The sequence below is a fragment of the Aureococcus anophagefferens genome (genome assembly GCF_000186865.1).
Source record: "Aureococcus anophagefferens unplaced genomic scaffold AURANscaffold_4, whole genome shotgun sequence".
In the NCBI taxonomy this organism is placed as follows: domain Eukaryota; class Pelagophyceae; order Pelagomonadales; family Pelagomonadaceae; genus Aureococcus; species Aureococcus anophagefferens.
In genome coordinates, this window is record NW_008705564.1 from 2,290,673 (window position 1) to 2,306,409 (window position 15,737).

Here is a 15,737-nt window from a genome sequence, read left to right on the forward strand (position 1 = left end):
ACCGTTCCGAAAGATGATCGCTCGTCCCAAAATCAGCCGAAACGAGTGGAAAACGGCCGAGAAAGGAGCCTTTGAAGTTGGGAATTTCGCTCTCTTTTGCTGCCCTGTGAACGGCTTGGCCTCGCTGCTCGCGAGCGCGACGCCGAAGGAGAGCTCGCAGCCGTCGCGGTGCCGCCGGAGCCGCCGCTGCGCGTCGCCGTCGTACTTGACCACGAAGAGGTCGCGGAGCTCGAGCGTCGCGCCGCCGTCGCCGCCGAGGTAAAAGTCGCGGAGGTAGGGCAGCGCGCCGGCCGCGACGGCCTCGAGCGCGCGCCGCGTGGCGTTGTCCATGGACGACACGGCGATGTCCGTCGTCGGGTAGTTCGCGTGCCGGTCCGTGAGCCAGCCGCCGCGGCGCGCCGCGTGGTCCTCGCTCCGCGCGACGGCCCAGGCGGCGTCGGCCGCGGGCACTAGCGCGGCGACGCGGTGCACGTCGACGTAGTAGTTGTCCGGCGACGCGACCATGATGGGCAGCGGCGACAGGAACGCGAGGAGGCACGCGGTCACGGTCAGCAGCGCGGCGTCGAGGAGCGCGTCGTCGTCGTCCCAGCCCTTGACGCGCCGCCAGGCGCGGACGACGCGCAGGCCGCCGTAGGGCCAGGCGACGGCGGCGACGAGCGCGGTGCAGGCCCACTCGAAGCGCATGGTGTGCGATGCGTTTCCCAGCGTTGGCAACGCCGATCAGCCGGGTTTCGGACGCAGCGGCGTCACCATCGTGCTTTTGAGAGGCTGCCCCTTTGGCCTCAAGATCTCCTCAAGAATTCAAAAAAAAAAACTCCAGTCGAGTGGTGGTCTGGGGCTGCGCTTCGACGCGCACGTTCCCACGCCATGGCGGCGCAGGGCAACGTCACGTTCCTCGCCGTGGCTCGCACGAGCGACCGCGTGATCCTCGCGAGCTGCGAGCACGGGGCATCCATCGCGCGTCGCCCGGCGCCGTGGTTTCCCGCGACGCGCCGATGACCCGTGCCCGCGTCGTAGGACCTGAGCGGCGTCAAGTACCTGCTCCACCCGGACCAGATGCAGCAGGTCGACGTCGGCCCCCACTACAACTTCCAGAGCGGCAGCCAGGCCTGGCACCTCACGGCCGACGCCGCGGGTCTGATCTTCATAGGCATCACCGCGCAGACGTACCCCGTGCGCCACGCGAACGCGAGGCCGCCCGCGCGAGAACAAAGCAAAAACCGACGGAAAACCAGACGACGTAGGCGCTCCTCGAGGAGCTCAAGCGCACCTTCAGCGCCAAGTGCGGCGAGAAGGTCGCGGCGTCGCGCGAGTCGGAGCTCACGGCCGCGTGCAAGTCGCTCTTCAAGAAGCTCTGCGCCAAGTACGACGACCTCGCGCGATCGACCAGCTCAACAAGACCATGGCCAAGGTCGAGGGCGTCAAGATGATCATGCAGGAGAACATCGAGATCGCGCTCCAGAACTGCGTGTCGCTCGAGCACATCGACAAGCAGGCCGAGGACCTCCAGGCCCAGGCGGGCATGTTCAAGACGCGGGCCAAGGTGCTGCGGTCCAAGGTCTGGTGGAAACTCTGCAAGATGCGCCTCCTCATCGCCTTCATCATCGTCGGCGTACGCGCGGCCCGCGTCCTCCGCAGCGGCCTTCCGCGCGCACGCGCGCGCCGCCCGCAGGCGCTCATCGCCGTCATCGTGCCCCTCGCGCTCAAGTACGGCGGCTCCGACGACGACGACGACAAGAAGTGACGGGAGGCGCGCCCCGGGGGGGGGAGGCGTCGCGTAAGGGTGGCGTGCATGGGGGCAACATCATCGGCGGTCGCCGAAGCGGCTGTGGATGAGTTGTGGATGCTCCTCGATCGTGCTCGACGCCGACGGCCACAGCCTATCGCGTCGACGCCGACCGGCCGCAGCCATGAGCGCGGCCCACCATCTCTCGGGTCTCCTCTGCGGGCTGTCCGTGCTCCCGCTGGACCCGCCGAGCCCCGTGTCGGCGGCCCTCGTCGTGGGCGTCGTCGTCGTCTTGGCATGCACGATCCTCTTCGACCCCCTGGGCCGGGACTGCCTCTTCCGCAAGCTGGCGCTCTACGGCCGCGGCGGCGCGCAGATGGTCGTGGGCAAGGACAAGAAGTGGAAGAAGAAGGGGCGGCCGGACCCGGCGCGCGTCGACGGCTCCAAGGACAAGCGGAGCAAGCGCGTCGTGTTCATTCGACACGGCGAATCCGAGTGGAATTTGGTCTTCAACGTGGGATCGAAGATTTGGGTGCCCTTCAAGGCCGTCGCCGCGTTGGTGCGCGAGACGCTGCTCTTCCTCCGTCTGGACGACGGCTCCGTGCTCTACGACAGCCCGCTCAACGAGTCGGGCCTCAAGCAGGCGCGAGACCTCGACGACGTCTTCGCGGCCTTCCCGCCGGACAAGGCCGGCGCCGGGGACGTCGCGGCCATGGCGGACCGCGACGCGTCCGTGCTCGCGACGTCGAACCTGCGGCGCGCGGCGCAGACCGTCGCGCTGGGCCTGCGGACGCGCCTCGAGGCGCACGGCGACGAGAAGGTCCACTGCCTCTCGGCGCTCCAGGAGATCTCGACGAACATCGACACGCTGTCCATCACGCCGCCCCACAAGCCCCCGGTGCTGCCGAACGTGCCGTCGCACCTCGCGGCCGCGGACCGCTTCGACGTCTCGGGCAACAGCGGCAACAAGTTGCTGCGGGGCAACGGGTTGCAGCGCATGCAGGCCTTCGCGGAGTGGGCCTTCAAGCGGCCCGAGGAGACCATCGTCGTCGGGGGGCACAGCCTCTTCTTCCGCTCCTTCTTCCGCGAGTTCCTGCCCAGCGGCGCGAACCCGGCCGACGCGCGCGACTCGAAGATCGCGAACGGCGGCGTCGTCGCGTTCACGCTGGACCGCGGCACGGTGGGCGGCGAGAACGGCGAGCCGTCCCAGATCCAGTACCGCGTCGACCCGGGCTCCGTCGTCGAGGTCCACCTCGGCTTCGACACGCCCGCGAAGAAGAAGGCCGCCAAGGCCGCGAAGAAGGCCGCGAAGAAGACGAACTGAGGAAGCGTAATATGGATGTCACATGCGCAGCAACGTGGGGCTGCCGCATGCACATGAGATCAAAGTGGATTTAAACAGGAGAGCTAGGCGCAGGTCACGGACTGGGCCGCCATGTCGCCCCACTCGTTGGTCACGGTGACGACGAGCGTGCCCTTGGCCTTGCCCGCGCCGAGGTCGACGGCGACGGGCGTCTGCCGCCAGTGGACCTTGAAGTCGAAGTCGCCCGTCGCGTAGGGCTTGTCCGTGCCCGCCGCCGCCGACACGGCGTAGGTGGCCGGGGCGACGTTGTTCTGCTTGAAGTTGTTGACGGCGTCGAAGCGGACGACGCCGCTCGCCTTGTCGCAGGTCGCGTTCGACACGATGGGCGCCGCGTAGAAGCGCTCGATGCTGTAGGACGTCCAGCCGACGCCGTCGACGCCGCGGTCGCAGGTGCCCGACGCGTCGTCGCACTTGACGCCGACGACGTCCATCTGCCACGCGAGGTCGCCGCTCGACCTGTGTGCAAATCAAATCTTCAACCATAATTCAATGTTCGCGTAATTGAACGGTTTGGACCAGACTCTTCGGCCGTGCTTCGAGAACTCGACGAGAGCACTCGATTCGTCCAAAAATCAGCCGAATCGACGTCGATTTGATCGAGCTAGAGAGGTTTGAAGTTTTTGCTGGACAGGGCGTTTCAGTGGTTGATTTGCACACAGCGCTCGACCGCACGACCTCGATGGCCCGGACGTCGTACTGGTCGTCCGTCGAGAAGGTCTTGGGCCAGGACACGCCGAGCTGGTTGCCGCTGGGGAGGCGGTCGTTGTCGCCGAAGTGGGGCGTGTACGAGTCGAGGACCTTTTCGAACGTCACGGTCGCCGTGCCCTCCGCCTCGTCGAGGCGGAGGCAGAGCAGGCGCGACGCGTTGAGCGTCGACGACGCCGACGCCTCCTGGTTGTCGAAGAGGCAGAACTCGTCGTCCCCGAAGTACTCCGCGTTGTGCTGGCCGACCCAGAGCGACGTGCCCTTCTTCCATTTGCGGCCGGCGGCGTCGAAGATCTCGAAGTCGCCGTACTCGCCGCCGATGGTGTAGACGACGTCGCCCGTGGCGACGTGGACGCGCACGATGCCGTCGGTCTGGCGCGACGAGACGAAGGCGTACTTGTCCTCCTCGACGAGCTGGACGTGGTTCGGGTCCGCGATGTCGGTCATCTGGAACTCGGCGAGCTCGGAGCCGTCGGCCGCGGAGAATTTTTTCGTGACCGTGCGGCCGTCGGCCTGCCAGAGGGCCGCGCCCTTGTAGGCCATCTGGATGTCGTGGGAGTCGTTGGACTCGCCGTCGCAGAGCTCGATCCAGGCGCCGCTGTCGACGTCGAAGAGCGCGCGCGGCCCCGTGAGGGCGCTCTCCTTGCCGAAGGCCACGAGCAGATGCGTCGAGTTGTAGTTCTTCAGGCCGATGCCCTTGTAGATCTCCCCCTCGTTGGCGTGGGAGAGGCCCTTGTTCCTCAACACCTCGCCGTACAAGGGCGCGACCTGGAGCAGGCTGCCCTCCATGTCCTGGACGATGAGGTAGGAGGCCGTGTTCTCGGAGCCGTCGTAGTAGGCCACGGCGTAGGCGACGTAGCCGGCGCTCGCCGCCTCGCCGAGCTCGCCGCGCATCAGCTTCTCCGTCTTGGACATGGTCACCTCCCGCGGGACGTACTTGAAGAGCGTCGGGTGGTCGCCGTAGTCCTTCGTCGACAGGCCCTTCATCTTCAGGAAGGCGCGCACGTCCTCGATGGCGAGGAAGTCGTCGTAGGTCACCGTGCCGTTGCCGCCGGCCTCGGCGTCGACGCTCGACGGCGACATGTCGTGGTCGTTGAGCCGCTGGACGGCGGCGAGCAGCGCGTCGGGCAGCGTGGCCGCCGGGTGCGCGAGGCGCACGCCCACGAGCAGGGCGCCGACCGTCGCGAGAATCGCGAGGGCCGCCTTGGGCAGCGCCGACGGCGCCATCGTCCGGGCCATCGTCGTAGTCGAATATAACTTGTATCGTCAATGACACTTCAGCATTAGCCTGAGGATGCCGCAAGCAATCTCGCACTTATGGAGAGCGCTTGCTTCGAGAGATAGCACAAGTAGATGACCCAGTTCTCCACGCTCGAGGCCGAGCTCGCCGCCTGCAGCGACGCGTCGCAGGTGCGCCGGCTCGAGGCGCGCGTCGGCACCTTCGTCGAGCGCGCGGCGCGGCGCGGCGATGCGGCCGTCTACGGCGAAAGCATGATTGCGAAAGTGCGCGGACTGAAGGCGCGCTTCGATGCGCTGCTGATCGAGCTGCCCGCGCCGCCCGAGCCGCGACCGTCATCGTCGCCGCCGGCGCCGGAGCGGAGAGCGGCGTCGCCGCTGGCAGCGTCGGCACTGAGAGCGGCGCCGCCGGCACCGCCGAAGGCGCCAGCGCCGGCGAAGCCAACGCCGCCGCCAGCACCAGCGAAACCGCCGAAACCAGCACCGGCGACACTGCCGCCGACCTGCGCCGTCGCGAAGCTCGTCTACGCCGCGGCTCAGTGCGCGCCGCTGCGACGCGCGACGGACGACGAGCTCGGCGCGCTGCTCGGCCTCGGCTCCCGGCCGCCGCAGGGCGAGCGGGCGCTCTGGGTCGACCTCGCCGAGCCGCCCGTCCACGTCGACCTCGACGCGCTGCCGGCGGTATCGGGGCTCGCGGGACGGCGGCGCGCGACGGAGCTCGTCGTCCGCGACGGCCCGTCGCTCCGCGGCGCGGCCGCCGTCGCCGTCGCCTTCGACGACGGCGAAGGCGTCGTCGCCGTCGTGCCGGCCTTGGGCTACGAGAGCCGCCGCGCGCTGGAGGCGCTCGTCGCGGCCGCGGCGGGCGCGCGGGACGCGCATGCCTACGCTTCGCCCGCGGCGCTCGACACGGGCGCGGAAAACGCGCCGGAAGACGACGCGTACTGGTCGACCTACGGCGGCGGCGCCGCGGCCAAGGTCTACCGCGATCACATCGACGCGTTGATTCTAAACGCGATCGAGGACCTGCCGCCGCCGGCGACGATCGGCGAGCTCTGCGGCGGCGAGGGGTCCCTCGCCCTTCGAGCGCTCGAGCGCTTTCCGGCGGCGGACTACGTGCTCTACGAGCGCAACGCGGTGCTCGCGGCGGCGGCGCGGGCCAAGGGCCTCGGTGTGCGCTGCGGCGACGTCCAAGAGCACGCATCGCTGGCGCCCGCGGACCTCTGGATCGCGTCCGGGTCCGTGCTCTGCGCGCACGTCGGCGCGCGCGACGCCTGCGGCGCGACGCTCGCGAAGCTCAGCGCCGCGCTCGCGGACGGCGGCCACGTCGTCGTCACGGGCTTCACGACGACGTGGCTCACGCCGAGGCTCCTCCGCGACGCCGGGCTGCGGGCGGTCCGCGGCTCCGTGCCCGTGCCCGCCTCCGCACCGTCCCTCGAGACGGCCTTCGGCCGCTTCCACCTCTGGGTCCTGCGCGCCGCGGCCGGGCCGCTCCCCCGGCTCCACGGCGCGCTCTGCGTCGAGTCTCCTACTTAGCGTAGAACTGCTCGAGCTGGGCCATCTGGGCGCGGTACTTGCCGACGGCGCGCTCGTACTTCTTCTTCTGGAGCTCGCGGCGCACGAAGGACAGCGAGTAAAACGCGGGGACGTAGCTCAGGTCGAGCCCGCCGAACTGGAGCGGCAGCAGGCCCCGCCAGAAGGCGAAGTAGGGCTCGGCGACGACGGTCGCGGTCGTCACGAGCGGTCGGAGCGGGCCGTAGATGAGGGGCTGCAGGGGCGGCACCATGGCCAGTAGCGGCGCGAAGATGGCGATGTCGAGGACGTAGGTGAAGTACTTGAGCGCCAGGATGCCGTTGTCGAGCGCGAAGTCGATGGCCTGGTCCCGCGTGAACGGCTCGGCGATGAGCGCCGCGACGGGGCGCCGCAGGACGGGGCCCTCGAGCCGCCGGTGCGGCGCGAGCATGGGCGCGCCCACGGGCACGAGGTTGCACTGGGCCGTCGCCGCGAGTATGGCGGCGAGGAGGTACCGCATCTTTTCGGAGGAGCTGGTGATGTGTGCGTGCGATTCGAGCTGCGCGGCGCGTGGACTGGGCCCCTCCGAATCGCGCGCTGACGGCGGCGGGACGAGGCGGCGGCAAAGTTAGTTCAACAAAGACGGCAAGGAGCCGCCGCTGGCGTCGTTGCAAACCTTTCGTATCCGCGCCGATGTGCAATGGGTACGCAAGTCGTCGTAAGTATTCGCGGCAGGATCCCATTTGGGCTGCCCCTCGCCGCTCCCGCGAGGAGCGAGGCTGCCCCGGCACGTGGGCACCGCGCGCACCACCGTGGCGACCGACGGCGGCGACGCGCCGGCGATGTGCGCCGAGCGCATGAGCTTCGACTACGGCCGGAGCAGCTTCGACCGAGGCTGCGCCATGGCCTACGACGACCGCTCCAGCCGGTCGTCGGAGGGGTCCATGAAGCGGAATCTGAGCCGCCTCGACTCCTGGGTGGCCAAGGCGCCGGCGCCGACCTGCCGACGGCGGCGCACGGAGACGAAGAGCGCCGAGGACCGGCCCGCGGCGCCGCCGCCGCTCGGCCCGGTCCGGAGCGCCGTTCCCGGAGCGCCGTTCCCGGAGCGCGATCTGCCGGCGGCGGACGAGAGCGGCTGGGGCCACTACGCCTTCAGCACGCCGAGCTTCACCGACGACCACGAGCCCGCGACGCCGTCGGACGTCGCGCCGCCGGCCTTCGGCCGCCGCGCGGACGCGTGAGCCCGCGCGCGCGCCCCGCGGCCCCGGCGGGGCGCCCCTACATAACTCGAACCTTGTATGCTTTAAAGAGCGCCTCAGTTCGCGCGCTTGAGGACCGTCGACTGGCCGAAGCACTTGAGGTGGACCGTCGCCGGCGGCTGGAGCCAGGGCTCGCCGTCGATCTGCATGAAGACGCGCTCCCGCGTCGTGATCCGCAGCTCCTTGGCGCGGATGAGGCGCTTCGCGCGGCCCCCGAGGCCGTTCGTCGCGACGAGCGTCGCGCCCATGGAGAAGACGTCGTCGGCGACCACGACCTCGAGCACGCCGTCGTCGCACGCCGGCGCCGCGGCCGCGTTCGCGACGTCCTGGGCCGACGCGCAGCAGAGCGCCGTGTCGCGGCAGACCGATTTGGGCCCCCAGAGGTCGCGCCCCCCCGCGTAGGACTGCAGATTCAGCACGATGAGGCCCCGGCAGCCCCCGGGCACGGGCACCTCGCGCCAGCCGTTCTCGCCGTCGACGCGCGCGAGCAGTTTGGACACCTCGGCGAGCTTCGGCGGCGGGCCCTTGCAGCCGCACAAACCGCCCGTCGCGCAGGCGCCGAGCCACGCGTAGAGCGCCTGGTTCTTCAGCGGGCTCGAGAACCGCGACGGGTTGGCGCGGCGCGCGCTGTGGAACGCGTGCGCGCCCGCCGCGTCGACGCCTAAAGAGAAGTAGTTGGAGAAGGTGCCGTCGTAGGACCGCCAGGAGCCGCCGAGCTTGAGCACGGACTCCGACGGCTTGACGTGCGCCTGCATCAGCGCCTTCGTCGCGTCGCCGCGGTCCTCGAACGAGTGGCGCTCCGCGACGGCGCCCTCGAAGGCGTCCGATTCCAGGCGCGCGCCGCCCGCGTCGGGCTTGCGCATCTCCGCGTCGTGCTGCACCAGGTTCGCGACGGACGTCTCCGTGAGCCGCACGCTGTGGTGCCGGCCCTCTTTGAGCGTCGTGTGGCGGCTCTTGGGCGCGCCGGCCTCCGCCGTGGCCTCGAACTCGTGCACGCTGAAGACCTCGGGCACGTCCAGCAGCTTCTCCGACGTCTGGCCCTCCGCCGACGGCATGACGGACACGAGCCACCGGTCGAGCGGCACGGGTTTCGCCTTTTTCGCGGCGTCGACCCACGTCGGCTGGAGACAGGCGCTCCGGAACTTGCCGCCCCACCCAAAGGTCCGCGCGAGGTCGTTGCCCGTGCCCAGCGGCATCATCGCCACGTAGAAGCGGTGCGCGTCGCCCAGGCTCCGCCGCTCCTTGACCAAATCGATCGCGGCCATGATCCACGTCATCGTCCCGTCTCCTCCGCATACCACAATACGTAAACCCGGCGGCTTCTGCGCCGCGGCGACGAGGTCGTCCGAGGCCAGGATGCGCTCGGGGTGCGGGTTCTCGCCGAGGTCGAAGACGTTCGACGCGCCGAGCACGGCGCCGAGCGCGTCGAGCACGCGCTTCCCCTGGCCGCCGCCGCTCCGGCTGTTCGAGAAGAGCACGACAGACGGGGGCTTCTTCGTCTCCTTCGGCGGCTCGCTCGTCTTCTTGTCCTCCTTGGACGCCGCCATCACAACTGTTCTACTCGACGCCGGCCGCCTTGGGCTTGATCGCCTGTGGCAATTTTTCCCCTGTTCAAGATCGCATCAAGCGTCGACATTGAACCAACTCACGACGCTTCGAACTCGAAAGGGAAGAGCAGCGAACAGGACGCCCGCCATCGAAAGGAAATCCGAAAAGAAGAGCACCGCGTGCTTGGAGCGCCGCCGGCGCGCCGACTCGGAGGTCCCCCGGGAGGCGCGCCACCGTGACGGACGACCCTTACGGAAAAGCCCGCCTAGCAGCCCGGCGCGACGCACTGGGCGTCGATGGGGTTGATGGCGGCGACGCGGCGGAAGATCTCGCCCATGCCCGAGTTGTAGCCGTGGGCCGCGCGGTCGCCGCACGACGGCGCAAAGTCCGCCTCGTCCTGGAAGCTATAGGCGCCGAGCTGGCGCACGCGGCCCGGCTGGGCGTCGCCCGCGTCGACGGCGTCCTCGGGCGCGTCGAAGAAGAGGCCGATGATGACGTGGCCGTGGTCGCTGAGCGTCGCGCCCTCGAGCGACCCGTCGGCGCCGCAGCGCACCTCCGCGGCGTCGCGGCGCAGCGTCGTCGAGCGGCCGTCGAAGGGCTGGACGAAGGGCTCGTCGAGCTTCTCCGGGTAGGCGCAGGGGTTGCCGATGACGGCGAAGTGGGCGACGCGCGTCTCCGTCTTTGTTGTTATGGTCTTCGTGTCCGCGCGGATGAAATCCTTCGTGTCGCAGACGCAGGGCCAGCAGCAGTAGTACATGAAGCCCGACCGCGTCGCGCCGCCGCCGCCGACGAGCGGCAGGCGCAGGCGGTAGCGCTTGTAGTCGCCGGGCTGCACGGGCGAGCCGGACACGGCGCAGAAGCCCCCGAAGAGCTCCTCGAGCTTTGGCCACGGCACGTGCGCCGCGCGGTCGAGGAGGAACGTCGCCCAGCGGTGGCTCGCGGCATTGCGGTTGCCGTGTTTGAAGATGTTCCCGTACTCGTTGCGCAGGTCGTAGAGCGTCAGGGCCTCCGCGTTGTCGCGCCACTTGTCGTAGGCGAGGGCCGTCGCCGCGGCGGCGAGGAGCAGCGACGCGGCGCGGCGCATGGTTTTGGTCGTGTCGCTGCTGTGACGAGCTGACGGCGGGTCGAGGCGACTGGTGTGCTGCTCTGATGAGCGGCGCGCGGCGGAGAGCGCGGGCGGTGTGACGAGCTGACGGCGGTCGGGTTTCGACAGCTCATTCACCTCTTCGAAGCGCAGATGAAGCGCTTGCGATTGTTGGTGTGATCGTGCGGGGCAACGTCGTCGTCGTCGCTCGACTTAACGTCGTGACTGGACCGGTTCGCGGAGACGACGAAAGTCGAGGATCTCGCGTGGCACGACGATGGACCTGTCGCTGGTCTCCCTCGCGGCGGCCTTGTGCGTCTTGCTGCTCGCGGCCGCGCGCCGCTACCGCGCGACGGCCGCGCCCGCAACGGAGCAAGCCAAGGCCATCGCGCTCGAACCTGAACGCTCACCGAAGCCGGCGGCGAAGGCGCCGGAGAGCCGGCTGGCGCTGACGCTGACGGGAACGACGGGGCAGCCCACGAAGGTCACGCCCAACGAGCCCTTCGACGTGCGCACGGCGTGGTTCGAGGGCCAGATGGTCGTCATGGTCAAGGGGCTGCCCATGCGGGCGGCCTTCGAGCCGCTCTTCGCGGGCAAGCAGCGCATCTTCGAGGTCCAGCTCCAGGGCAAATTCCCCCGGGGCCCGCCGCCGGGCGAGGTCTTCATCGGCGCGCGCCTCGTCGAGGACAACGCGCTCGAGACGCCCGTGAAGATGGTCCTCGGCTTCCTGAGTCGGACGCTCGCGGTCGCCGTGCTCCGGTTCCTCCGCGCGTTCGTGCCGGCGCTCCACTTCTCCTTCGGGAGCGACGCCGAGTCGGCCCACATCTCCGCGCCGCTCTTCGCGCCGGCGAAGGCGCGCGCGTGGACCGTGCGGCGGACGCCGCGGGGCGAGGCGCCGCCGCCGCTCGGCGCCGCGCTCGAGAAGAACTCGGAGAAGACGAAGACCGTCGTCGTCGACGGCGACAGCACCTACACCATCGCCTACTACACGCCGAATCTCGACCTCCCCCACTGGTCCCTCGTGAACCTGCCGGGCCTCAGCGGCCGCAACGTCGACCTCCGCTACTTCTGGCGCGACCACGCCTTCGCCATCGAGGTCTACGCGCTGAAGCGCGGCGCGACGACCCACGGGGAAGCGCAGAAGGACCACATCGCCGAGCTCGTCGTCTCGCCGGACGCGTCGCGCGCGGCCGCCGCCGCGCCCGTGTCCGTGGCCGCGCCGGCGTCGCGGCTGCCCGTGGAGGCGCCGAAGAAGCCGCGCGCGTCCGTGCGGGCCTACCGCCGCTTCGAGGTCGCCGTGTCGCGCTGGGCCAAGGCCGTCGGCCGGCTCAGCCGCGGGCGGTCCGCGCTCTCGCGCTCGCTCCGGGCCGGCTTCTCCCGGAGGAAGGCCGCGCGGCGATAATGGGGGCTGCTTTGTGTAGATCGTGGATGCGCGCAGGGCCATGTAGTTGCTGGTGCGGGTGCGAGTGAGGCCTGGTACGGTCACGAGGACGCCGAGGGCGACGCCGGCGCCGCGGCGGCGACCCCCGGCGAACGATAGGCCGCCCCACGTAAGATCGACGCCCGACGATCCCGTCTCGCTTCAGCTCAAGGTCGATCGTCGCATAGAAAAATGAAGCTCGCCCTCTCTGCTACGCTTATCGGCTCCGCCGCGGCCTTCGGCGGGTGCGTTCGCTCTCCGCGTGACCGCGGCACCTCCAAAAATCCGCCCGAGGCGGACTTCAAGCGATCGCGCGCCCCCCTCGCAGCTTCGGCGGCAAGAAGGCGCCCGCGAAGGCGGCCGGCGCGTCGCGGCGTCCCGCATGGTTCGCCGAAGACGTCGGGGCCGGGCGAGCTGCGCCGCGAGCGCTGCGGAGACGACGAGAGCCCCCGCGCGCGCGCGCCGCGGCCGGAGATAATCGGGGCCGCGCGGCCGTCGCGTCGAAACCGAGCCACTCACCTCCGCTCCCCTTTCGCAGCCCCCGTGTCCCGCGGCACGGGCCCGTCGATCCCGTCCATCGCGCTGCCGTGGACGGAGACGAACCTCGACGGGTCGCTCGTCGGCGACGTCGGCTTCGACCCGCTCGGCTTCTCCAAGTACGCGCCCGGCGCGTGGTGGCAGGGCGACGAGGGCGACGGGTCCCTCAAGATCTTCCGCGAGGCCGAGCTCATGCACGGCCGCATCGCCCAGCTCGCCTGCCTCGGCTGGATCTTCCCGGAGCTCTACCACTTCCCGGGCAAAGACGACGCGTTCGCGAAGATGAACCCCTACGAGGCCGTCGACGCCATCCCCTCCGCGGGCTGGCTCCAGATCCTCGCCTTCATGTCGTCCCTCGAGATCCTCCGCGTCAACCGCCTCAAGGACCCCGCCTACATCCCCGGCGACCTCGGCCTCGGCCAGGGCGAGGGCCGCTGGAACCCCTTCGGCTTCGACTACACGGCCGAGGAGTACTACGACAAGCAGCTCCAGGAGATCAAGCACTCGCGCCTCGCCATGCTCGGCATCGCGGGCCTCGCGGCCAAGTCCTCGGGCACGGACATCGGCGTCCTCCAGCAGCTCGGCGAGTCCTTCTCCAGGCCCGAGTTCGTCTCCAAGGCCGGCTTCTACTTCCCCGAGGGCGTGTAAAGCGGCCCGCCCGGACACCCCAGGACGGCCGGCCGGCGGCCGGCCGCCCAACCACCGACGACCGGCGCGCGGCGGGCGCCAACCACGACGACGGCCGCCTCCGACCCCCCCTCCCCCCCCCGGAGGCGTGCTTGCATAGTAACTGACCTTGCTATTCGGCGGGCGTCCGGGCCGGGGTCGCGGCGCGAGGCCTTGGGGGGGTGAGTTCAAGAAGTTCGTCGGACTCGGGGCCTCCGACGGAGGCCGACTCGGAGCCGGCGCCGGCGGCGGAATCCAGGACCGACGGAGGCTCCGGATGGGAAGTCGCGGCGCCGCGGCCGAAGTTCTCAAACGCAGTTCGGGCACCGCGGCGGTTGGTGGATGATTTCCTCCATGGGCATTCCCTGCTCCACGTGTAAAGTATACACGTGCGCCAAGTAGCAGTCTTCGAAGCACATCGTATTCACGCATCCGTCGTTCGTGCACGGCACCATGAACGGCTGATCTTGACCGGGCGTGTCTCCGAAGCTGCAACGCGAGCACGCCTTCTTCTGCCCGCACATGGAACACCACATGAAGAAGAACGCGTCCGGTCCCGAGGCCGAATTTTGATGCGTCGCGCACGCGCGACACGCGATCTTGTGGCACGCGTCGCACGCGGACATCGGCATCGCGCCGATCTGCATCGCCATGTCGGGCGATTCGCCGCCCGGCCCGACGCCCAACGCGTCGTCGCGGGCGTGCATTGCGCACGCCGAACAGAACGAGTCGCCGCAATGCATGCAGGTCTCATTGCCAAGGCCGTCAGGATTAGACCCGGGACACCCCGGGGTGGCGCACGTCTCCGCATCATTCGACGTATTCCCCGTAAGACCACCCATTCGCGCGAGCGCAACCCCCAACCGGCCGGCCGAGAGCGCACGGGCAGTCCCGTGGACACAGATGGCGGACCGGGGCCTCCTGAGCCAAGACGGCTCGCCGGCGCACCGCTGGGCGGCTGAAGCTCATCACACGGTGGGATCAGCTCAAGGGGATATAAATCTAGTAGACCAAGGGCGCGCGCGCGTCTTTGAGGTGCACGGGGCCCACCGTTTCGACGACGAGGTCTGGGAGGTCCACGTCGGCGATCGCCTCCTTGAACCCGTCGAAGGCGGCCATCTCGAAGGCGACAAAGGCCCTGGTAATAGTCAGCTTCTCCTCCCGCGAGAGCTGGTCCGTGACGGAGTGCATCTGGTTCCAGAGCGTCTGCTGCTCGTCGATGATCGTCAACCGTTGCTCGAAGAACGCCTTCGACGCCGCCATGCCGCCGCCCGCAGATTTCGAGGAGGTCATTGCCAAGGCGTCGATGAGGTCCTCGAAGAAGCGGTCCCCGAAGTCCGCCGCGCCCTGGACCGGCTCGTCATCTTTCAGCAGTCGATCGACGACGTCGGCCGCCGCCGTCACGTCCTTGAGCATCGACTTCGCGTCGGCGAGGGCGGCTGCTGTGAGGTCCCGCAGGCAGCCGATGCGCGCGGCGATGCGCTGCTTGAGGTCCTCGCGCGACGCCTACGATGCAGTCGATGAGATCATGGCCCCGCGACGACGCGGCGCCGGGAAAACACGTCGAGCGTGAGCGCGACGGCGGCCGGGTTCTTCGCCTTCTTCCACGAGGTGAGCTGCCTCGAGACCTGCGTGCGCACGAGCTCGATCTCCGTGATGAACTTGTCGAGCTTCTCGTCGACGCCCTCCCTCGGTAGGTTCGAGCTGCGCCAGCCCACGTAGTTCTCGTCGAAGAACTTCCAGAGGCGGCGCTTCTGGGACGCGTCGATCGGCCGCCTGTGGCCCGGCACGTCGGCGTCGGCCGCGGGCGGCGCGTCCGCTGTGGGGGGGCCCTCTACGCCGGGCGCGCCCTCCTGGCCCTCCATTGCGTCCGGGCAGCCCGCGGCACCTTCCCCCGCGATCTCATGGTTGCAGTACGAGGACCTCGCGCGGCAATATCTCGTTGAGCTGCCACCCCATACTATTTATTACCCCTTGATCAGCTGCCCATCGATGGTGGCCAGCCGATAATGGGAAAGAAGAAGCACCACAAGAAGAAGGAGGCGAAGAAGGCGGCCGCCCCGGCGCCGGCGCCGGCGCCCGGGGCCGACGGCGCGGAGGCGTCGGGCATGAGCTCCTACCTGAGCTCCATGGCCCAGCAGCTCTGGGGCCCCGCCGCCGAGGCCGCCCCCCCGGCGGCGCGCGTGCTCGACGAGGTGCCCGAGTCGTGGATCGCCGCGGGCCGCCAGCGGCGCCTCAGCGCGGCGCTGGCGCCCGCGGCGGCGCGGCTCGAGCGGGCCATCGTCGCGGACCGCGTGTCCGCGCACCTCGACTCCCGGCCCGACTTCGACGACGTCGCGCGCCTCGGCGTGCACCACCACGCCCTCGGCGACTGCCACGTCTTCCACCGGCGCAAGTCGGCGCTCCAGCGAGCCATCGTGGGCGACGCGCTCAACGCGAAATTGGAGCGGCGCGACGAGCACCGCGAGGCCGCGCGGCGCGTCAGTACCCGCGACGTCCACGCGCACGGCGCCGTCGCGCCGCGGCTCCACGGCGCCGCGCGGCGGTTGAGCCGCTCCCTCGCGGCGGACGCCTTGAACGCCGCCTTCTGCGCGCGGGGCCCGCGGGCGCCGCCGCCGCGGCGCCGGTCCGCGCGGCTCGAGCCCGCGGCCGCGGCGCTGGAGAAACAGCTCAAGGCCGACGTC

At 69.9% G+C, this 15,737-nt stretch overlaps 6 protein-coding genes across 6 annotated transcripts; 3 read left to right on the top strand and 3 right to left on the bottom strand.

Moving 5' to 3' along the window:
* Nucleotides 1–32: 32 nt before the first annotated feature.
* On the bottom strand, nt 33–684 carry AURANDRAFT_62304 (hypothetical protein; the record flags this gene model as incomplete). Its single annotated transcript, XM_009036277.1, has 2 exons — nt 33–69; nt 113–684. The coding sequence occupies 2 exons, from the start codon at nt 682–684 to the stop codon at nt 33–35; spliced, it is 609 nt and encodes a 202-aa protein (XP_009034525.1).
* Nucleotides 685–1,384: 700 nt separating this feature from the next.
* Nucleotides 1,385–1,711, top strand: AURANDRAFT_16745 (hypothetical protein; the record flags this gene model as incomplete). Its single annotated transcript, XM_009036145.1, has 2 exons — nt 1,385–1,612; nt 1,673–1,711. Coding segments are annotated over 2 exons (267 nt in total), but the record flags the coding sequence as incomplete, so codon positions are not given.
* Nucleotides 1,712–3,133: 1,422 nt separating this feature from the next.
* On the bottom strand, nt 3,134–5,021 carry AURANDRAFT_62306 (hypothetical protein; the record flags this gene model as incomplete). The annotated part of the gene is made up of 2 exons (XM_009036276.1): nt 3,134–3,545; nt 3,757–5,021. 2 exons carry the CDS (start codon nt 5,019–5,021, stop codon nt 3,134–3,136), a joined length of 1,677 nt encoding a protein of 558 aa, XP_009034524.1.
* A 264-nt stretch (nt 5,022–5,285) lies between these two features.
* On the top strand, nt 5,286–6,563 carry AURANDRAFT_62307 (hypothetical protein; the record flags this gene model as incomplete). Its single annotated transcript, XM_009036146.1, has 1 exon — nt 5,286–6,563. The coding sequence occupies one exon, from the start codon at nt 5,286–5,288 to the stop codon at nt 6,561–6,563; it is 1,278 nt and encodes a 425-aa protein (XP_009034394.1).
* A 1,291-nt stretch (nt 6,564–7,854) lies between these two features.
* On the bottom strand, nt 7,855–9,345 carry Pete (hypothetical protein; the record flags this gene model as incomplete). The annotated part of the gene is made up of 2 exons (XM_009036275.1): nt 7,855–8,514; nt 8,803–9,345. The coding sequence occupies 2 exons, from the start codon at nt 9,343–9,345 to the stop codon at nt 7,855–7,857; spliced, it is 1,203 nt and encodes a 400-aa protein (XP_009034523.1).
* Nucleotides 9,346–12,031: 2,686 nt separating this feature from the next.
* LHC9 (hypothetical protein) lies at nt 12,032–13,035 on the top strand (the record flags this gene model as incomplete). Its single annotated transcript, XM_009036147.1, has 3 exons — nt 12,032–12,095; nt 12,179–12,213; nt 12,389–13,035. The coding sequence occupies 3 exons, from the start codon at nt 12,043–12,045 to the stop codon at nt 13,033–13,035; spliced, it is 735 nt and encodes a 244-aa protein (XP_009034395.1).
* Between the last annotated feature and the right edge of the window lie 2,702 nt (nt 13,036–15,737).